Source organism: Triticum urartu, chromosome 3A, assembly GCF_056163025.1.
Source record: "Triticum urartu cultivar PI428250 chromosome 3A, HENAU_Tu73, whole genome shotgun sequence".
In the NCBI taxonomy this organism is placed as follows: Eukaryota; Viridiplantae; Streptophyta; class Magnoliopsida; order Poales; family Poaceae; genus Triticum; species Triticum urartu.
Genome location: NC_141875.1, coordinates 573,482,508 through 573,490,784, shown reverse-complemented (window position 1 = coordinate 573,490,784; position 8,277 = coordinate 573,482,508). Strand labels below are relative to the sequence as shown.

The window sequence follows — 8,277 nt, the reverse complement described above, 5'->3', positions numbered from 1 at the left end:
ACACTTGGCCTCGGAATCAATGGAGCTCCGAAAGGAACTTCACGAGACCAAGGCACTTCTTCGCCAAGCACAAGGGAAGACAGATAGGATCAAGAAAGAGGGTGCTCCCCCTGGATAGCCCGCAATGGCATACCGAGGCGGAAGATCCCCAAAGGATGGAGAACCACCACATCAGCACCGCATGAGCGCAAGGGATTACCGCAAGCTCTTCACACCACCGGGAAAGCAACACCGTGTCGAGCTCCTCCACTCCCCCACCCCTTCGACCAATGAAGGAAGTCATGCTACTGATGACGAGGAGGAAGACCCGGAAGAGCCAGACTACGCGACCGAGCGTTCCACCACTTAGGCATCATTCGCAACTCAGATATGCCAGTTCGTAACCCCTACGGTAGGATAGGTCGTGTACCCCCTATGCGAAGTCGAGTCCTTGTAATGGTTCATATGAAACCATGTAGTGTTGTGTTTGGTTTGATGTGTTTGATGAACGTCGTACCTTCCTTCGGGAACTTGTAAGCGACTACAACACCCATTTGGATTTTAATGAATGTGTTTGCCTTTTTGCCCTTGCATGAAAATAATTAGTGTCATACCGACGCCCTTACTAGGCATCCCATCTATATTGCTTTCCCTCATCTTTCCCAATCATGAGACCTGGACCGCTCCAACAGGATGCCTGTTGTAACACGTACTGGCACCTCGACCCAGAAGCAAGAAGCCGGAGCAGGAGCCAGTCAGGACCAAACCCAAGGACAAGCTCCACCACCTCCAAACATGGACATGGCTCAGCTTCTCCAAGCCTTCCGAGAGGAACGCCAAGCCAACATTGCAGCCCTCCAGATGATTGCTCAAGCTCTCAATTGCCAGCCGGCGGGAAACGGCAATGGACGTTCCACGTTGGTGGAGTTCAAGAAGCATGCGCCACCCACCTTCATCGAGACTGCTGAACCCCTGGATGCAGACGACTGGGTCCGCACCATTGAGGATCTGCTGGAACTAGTCGGATGCACTGAGGACCGTGACAAGGTGGCATATGCTGCTCACTGTCTCGGGGGAACTGCTAGAGCTTGGTGGGATGGATTCAAGGCCATGCATGCTGAGAAAAAAATCACTTGGAATGACTTCAAGGCAGAATTCTGCAAGGCCCACATTCCTACCGGAATCATGGCCATCAAGAAGCGTGAGTTCCGAGCCCTGAAGCAAGGAAGTAGCACTGTCAAGGAGTACATGCAGAAGTTCAGTGTTCTCTCAAGGTATGCTCCTGAAGATGTCAGCACTGATAATGCCAAAAGAGAGCGCTTCATGGAAGGCCTTAACCAGACTCTGCAGCACTCGCTTGTTGTGTGTGACTGCCCAACCTTTCCTGATCTGGTGAACAAGGCACTCATGCTTGAGGACAAGCGCCGTGCTCTGGATGATACCCGTAAGCGCAAGATGATCAGCAAGGGTAGCTCCAGCAACCAGAAGCCTCGCCCGTGGCAGCCAGCCCCCGGTCAAGCCAACCTATCAGCAGCCAAGAGCCCCTGCACCCCGCACCAACTATAAGCCTCAGCAGTATGCCAACCCCAGGCCAGCTTTCAACAACCCCAATAACAATGCCGGCAAGAGCAGCAACCCCAATCAAGTCACTTGCTTCGGATGTGGTCAGCCAGGACACTACTCCAAGAATTGCCCCAACAAGAAGCCCGACGCCCCGTGCCCCAACACGCAGAACCAAGGCCAAGGCCGTGGGATGACACAAAGGAACCAAGCCCCTCGCAATCCACCCAACAATGGCAAGGATCGTGTGAATCATGTCACTGCAGAAGAAGCCCAGGAAGACCCGCACGTCGTGCTAGGTACATTCCTTGTCAACTCAGCACCCGGAACTGTCTTGTTTGATTCTGGAGCCACGCATTCATTTGTCACCCAAAAGTTTGCATTAAAAAGTGGCATGACCCCTACACCCCTGAATAACCCTATGTTGGTACAAACCCCTGAAGCAGAGATGAGAGCCAAGATAGAATGTAAAGGAGTCGGGATTGTCATTAATGGGGTAGACTTCCTAGCAGACCTTATCTTCTTAAGATCGCAAGGCTTGGATGTGATCTTAGGAATGGATTGGCTCATCAAGCACCAAGGCTTGTTAGATTGTGCCAACCGGACTGTCATTGCGACCAATGACCAAGGAGTCGAAGTTAAATTTGCCTCCAACCCCTCCTCTGCTCAAGCCAACCAAGTCAACTGTCTGACTGAAGTTGGATTGGAGCAAGTGCCGGTAGTATGCGAATACCCCAATGTCTTTCCTGATGAGCTATCGAGAATTCCTCCTGACCGAGACATTGAGTTCATCATCCAGCTCATACCCGGAGCAGGACCCATCTATAAGAAGCCTTATAGAATGGGATTGGAAGAGTCAGTAGAGTTGAAGAAGCAACTGGAAGAGCAGTTGAGGAAGGGATTTATCTGCCCTAGTGCCTCCCCTTGGGGATCACCTGTTCTGTTTGTGGCAAAAAAGGACGATACCATCCGCTTGTGCATTGACTACCGCTCCCTCAATGAAGTTACAATCAAGAACAAGTATCCACTTCCCAAGATTGAAGATCTATTTGATCAACTCAATGGGGCCAAGGTGTTCTCCAAGATCGACCTCAGATCTGGGTACTACCAGCTGAAAATCAGACCTCAAGATATTCCGAAGACGGCATTTGTAACCAGATATGGCCTGTATGAGTGCATGGTCATGTCCTTTGGATTGACCAATGCCCCATCTTACTTCATGTATCTCATGAATAAGGTCTTCATGGAATATTTGGACAAGTTTGTCGTTGTCTTCATTGATGACATTCTTGTCTTCTTGAAGATGGAAGAAGAGCACGAGCAACACTTGAGGATGGTCCTAGATAAGCTTCGAGAGCACCAACTGTATGCCAAGTTCAGCAAGTGCGAATTTTGGCTGCGTGAAGTTGGATTCTTGGGTCATGTTTTGACTGAAGAAGGATTGTCGGTCAATCCCGCTAAGGTTGAAGCCGTGACTAAATGGCAATCCCTAAGCAATGTGAAGGAAGTCAGAAGCTTCCTCGGACTCGCAGGATATTACCGCAAGTTCGTTGAAGGATTCTTAAGCATTGCCCGACCCATGACCCAGCTCTTAAAGAAGGACAAGAAGTTTGAATGGACGCCGAAGTGCGAAGAAAGCTTTCACGAGCTGAAGAAGAGACTGACCACCGCCCCAGTTCTGGCCACACCAGATATACACAAGGAATTTGTGATATATTGTGATGCGTCGAGAACCGGACTGGGAGGTGTTCTGATGTAAGAGGGCAGAGTCGTAGCTTACCTTTCAAGGCAACTACGGCCTCATGAAGAGAACTATGCTACTCATGATCTTGAGTTAGCAGCTGTAGTTCATGCCCTGAGAACATGGCGACATTACCTCCTAGGGAAGCGGTGTGAGATATACACGGATCACAAAAGTCTGAAGTATATTTTCACTCAAAAGGAATTGAACATGAGGTAGAGAAGATGGCTAGGGTTGATCAAGGATTCTGACCTCAGTGTCCAATACCACCCCGGAAAGGCTAATGTGGTAGCAGATGCATTAAGCAGAAAGGCTTGTTCCTTGAATGCTATGCTTGAGGAAAGACTACCCGCCATGTATGAGGAACTTGAAAGCTTCGGGTTGGAACTGGTTGCACCAGGATTCTTGGCCAACCTCGAAGTCAAGCCTACCTTGATGGATGATGTCAAGGAAGCTCAGAAAGGACACGAGAGTATTGAAGGCATCAAGTGGAAGATCAAGGCAGGCAAGGCCCCAGGATTCTCAGAGGATGAGCAAGGAATTGTGTGGTTTGGGAATCGCATTTGCGTACCCAACCAGATTGAGCTCAAGAACTTGATCTTGCAAGAAGCTCATGACACCCTGTATTCCATCCATCCTGGAGGGACCAAGATGTATCAAGACCTGAAGGAAAGATTTTGGTGGCACGGGATGAAAAGGGAGATTGCCACCTATGTTGCAAAGTGTGATATATGCCAAAGGGTCAAAGCTGAATATCAGCGACCTGCTGGATTGCTGCAACCACTCAAGGTTCCCGAGTGGAAATGGGATAAAGTCGGAATGGATTTCATCACTAGACTACCTAGGTCAAACAAGGGACATGACTCCATCTGGGTCATAGCCGATCATTTGACCAAAGTAGCCCATTTCATTTCTGTGAAGACTACCTATGATGGCAACCAGCTAGCGACTCTATACATCAACAGAATCGTAAGTATTCATGGTGTTCCCAAGGAGATTGTGTCAGATCGAGGAACCCAGTTTACCTCAAGGTTCTGGAAGAAGTTCCAGGAGGCCATGGGGACCAAGTTGTCCTTCAGCACTGCTTTCCACCCACAGACCGGAGGTCAGACAGAACGAGTGAATCAGATACTCGAAGACATGCTCTGAGCCTGTGTCTTAGCATATGGAGCTAGGTGGGAAGATTGCCTCCCTTTTGCCGAGTTCTCCTATAACAACAGCTATCAGTCAAGCCTTCAGATGGCACCATTTGAGGTGTTATACGGACGGAAGTGCCGCACACCCCTCAATTGGTTAGAAACCGGAGAAGGACTAGTATTTGGGCCCGATATCCTCCATGAAGCAAAAGAGCAATCTCAGCTAGTCAGAGAGCGACTGAAGACCGCCAAGTCAAGACAAAAGAGCTATGCTGACACTCGTCGCCGACAAGTAGACTTCCAAGTCGGAGACCATGCATACCTGCGAGTGACTCCTCTTAAGGGAACCAAGCGTTTCCATGTTAAGGGAAAGCTCGCACCAAGATTTAGCGGCCCCTTCGAGATCACCGCACGACGCGGAGAAGTGGTTTACCAGTTGGAACTGCCACCTGAACTATCTGATGTGCACAACGTATTCCACGTGTCACAACTATGGAAGTGTCTCCAAGTTCCAGAGAAGCCTGATCTTTACAAGGACGTCGATCACCAAGCCATTGACCTTCAGCCTGATCTGACTTACCGTGACAGGCCCATCTTCATTTTGGATGAGGCTGAGCGACGCACTCAAAGCCACACGATCAAGTACTTCAAGGTCCAGTGGAGCAACCACACTGAGCAGAAGCAACCTGGGAACGTCAAGACTACCTTAGATCTGAGTTTCCGTATCTCTTTAAAGCCTAGTTTACGAATCTCGGGGACGAGATTCTTGTAAGGGGGTAGGTCTGTCACACCCTACATTTTGTAACATTTCATTTGCATTAATAAAGCATAAAGATTTGGACCAACAAAAACTTTTGCATTATTTGACTTTTTATTTTGGAGTTGGTTTTCTCTCTATGATTTTCAAGTGCTCTTTAAAGTCAACTACTCCACCTTACATACTTCACCTCCCTGCCCAAACTTCTGCCCAATGATCATGCCATGTGTATATTACAATATAGTATTTTCTTACAAAAATAATTTGGCCAAATAGTATTTTCCAAAATTAGTTTTCCAAAAACCCCTGAATTGAGGTTTGCACTGCAAGTACTTGCTTTGGGGTATGAAAAATATTTCAAGGAGTATATTTGAAACCTATTAGATATAGGATTCCCATAAACCACAAAAATATAATTTTAAAAGTTATTTTCCTATTTTATTTAAAAGCTTTTTCTTAAGAACAGAAATGGTCTTTAAAAGGAAAAAAATATTTTATTATTTCAAAAATATTTGACAAAAATCAGGGAAACTGAGTGGACATATATTTTCCATATATAAGAGTTTCAACACATGGTCACGTTCAAAATATTGGACAAAACCTCCAAAAACCATTTCTGCCAATTTCAAAGATTTGAAATATTTCTACAGGAAATATCTTCATAAAAATCCAAGGAAAATCCAGCAAGCCACAAATGCATATTGTGATCACCTTGCAAAGCCTCATATCAATCAAGGTCATTTTGGTTCACCAAAATGCCCGAAAACCCTCTCTGACCAGAATCAAATTTGAACAACTTTGTACTACCAACTTTGTCTCCTTGACCCCAACTTTTGTGAGCATGTTCATGTGACCAAATGAGGCCAGTAAACCAAGTGGTGCATCAAGGGGAAGTGATTTGCTCAACTAGATCTACACAAGTTCATTTCTGCTAATTTCTAGGGTTTACAAAAGTTGCATTGGCAACTTTGCCCAAATAAGCTCCAAATTGGTGGAAGGCCCTAATTATATGTGTCAGTTCACCCTGTGGAGTCTCATGGCAAATGGAAATCATCTACTTGCCCAAACCATTATCAAACACCTTCTAACACTTTTCCAAAATGCCATTTTTGACCTCTTCCACTAATCTCCATGGGGTCAAAGTTTTACCACAGCCCCTCCCAGTCCCCTTGCAGCTCCAGTAACAATGGAAAATCAATAGCTCAATTATTGGAGGGGCAAAACCCCACTATCTCTCTCTGGACAACCCATTTACCTCTCTGCCTCAACCTCCCTCCTCACTCCAGTGGTCACATAGGGCATCCAAAGCCCCTCCCCCTTTATTTACTACACCCTAGAGCCACAAGACATTTTTGGCCACACCCACCTGGCCAGAAAAAATGCCATGGCATGCCATGTGCATGCTCCAGAGCGCGCTACAGTGCGACCAGGCACTGTAGCCGCCCCCTGCCAACCACTCCCGGCCACCTCGGGCCTCCACAGCGTGCCCAATGATGCGCATCGACGTCTGCGTCACGCCACGCCTCTGTCCCCCTCCTCCTTCTCCCTCCTCTCTCCCCAGCTCGCGCGCACGCCGGCCGCCCGCGCGCCCCAGTGAGCACGCTCGCACGTGCGGTGCCCTGGCCTCCTGCTTTCCCTCTCTTCTCTCCCCTCGCCCTAGACCAACCCCACAAGCACCCCAGACATGCCCACGCGCGCCCCCATGACCCGTAGCAACCGCAGCAGGCTCGCCGGCGCACGGGTCCTTGGTGGACCGTCGCCCGCCTATTTAAGGGTCTCCCCGAGCTCTCCTCTCCTCACCACTCGCTCTTTGCACCACCGAATCATCCCCCTGTACCCCCAGTTCCTCTCCAGAGCCACCCGAGCTCTAGATCGAGCTCGAGCTCCGCCGCTTCAGCTCGCCAGAGTTCACGAGGTACAGGCCTCCCCCGCTCCTCCTCTGCCTCGATCTAGAACCCCCGAGCACCCCTGATCATTTCCCCTTTCTCCCCCGCTTCTTTTGCAGCCGGAAAAGGCCAGAACCGACGACGCCCGAAGCTCCTCCGCTGCAAGACCTCGTCGCCGGCGAACCAGGCCACCTCGGTGACTGCAACCACCTCCACCTGAACGGCGACTCGATGCTGATTCCATCCGTACCCTCGCCCGACCTTGACGTGCCCTACATCGACGCCGGTGAGCTTGCCGGCCCTCTGTCGCAGGGTTAGGGATGAAAGGCGGGCCCCGCCTGTCATCCTCTCCTCTCCATCGTCTCGCTCTCTCTCGCTGACGCCTGGGCCCCACCCGTCAGGTTTAAACCTGGCGCGCGCGCGTGCACCAGTGCGCTGGGCCGCTTCTCTGGCTGGGCCTGCTGCACTGCGGCTGTACTGGCCCAGCAAGCACAGAGCCCTTTTTCCTTTTCTTTTTCTGTCACTTTTCCAAAAATTCCTCTAGACTAAATAGTAATCCAAATGCAATAATTCCAGTTCCTAAATTCTTGTAAAAATCCCACTTATTTAATGGTATAACTCTCATTCATGTCCAACCAACTTTTATGTACTGTTCATATTCAAATTCAAATTTGAATATATTTAAACCCGTCTGAAAATCCATCTCATCTATTGTGCTACTCCAAGTCCAAAACTAGGAATTTTCCCCTTCTTATTTTTCACCCTAGTATTTAACAAAAATGAGTTGAAATTTTTCTGAGCACATTGGTTTTTCTGTTTTATTATTGCCTTAATTTTCTCGTTATTATTTGCGACGGTAGATTGCGTTGCTGACGAAGGAGTTGGACCAGAAGACTTTGAAGACCCAGAAGACTTTGTTGAGCCAGGCAAGCATCCCTTTGACCATGTCTATGTAACCCTTTTTATGCATTTCATATAGCACCTTATTATTGTTGCATCAGAATCATGATGAGATGGTAGCCACTTTGGTGGGTTGCCCTCATTTCCTCCTTGTTGATACTTGCATTGTGCATGACCCTACCTTCCTATGAGGGTTATGCAGGTGGCAGGAGATAGGATGCTAAAGTAGATGCTACGTGAATGGGACGGGTATATGCATGGTGATGGAGACAAAGTATTTTCAAAAGACTTTTTTTGAAAACCCCGTTGGGTGCCACT

General features: G+C 48.5%; 1 protein-coding gene across 1 annotated transcript; it reads left to right on the top strand.

Annotated features, from left to right (window-relative positions):
* The first annotated feature begins 774 nt into the window (after nucleotides 1-774).
* LOC147980579 (uncharacterized) lies at nucleotides 775-1,545 on the top strand. The gene has a single exon (XM_087515670.1). The coding sequence runs from the start codon at nucleotides 775-777 to the stop codon at nucleotides 1,543-1,545; it is 771 nt and encodes a 256-aa protein (XP_087371796.1).
* The last annotated feature ends 6,732 nt before the right edge of the window (nucleotides 1,546-8,277 follow it).

Excerpts from the sequence above, each read along its gene's own strand:
- LOC147980579 (XM_087515670.1), top strand. The coding sequence starts at position 775 with ATGGACATGGCTCAGCTTCTCCAAGCCTTCCGAGAGGAACGCCAAGCC.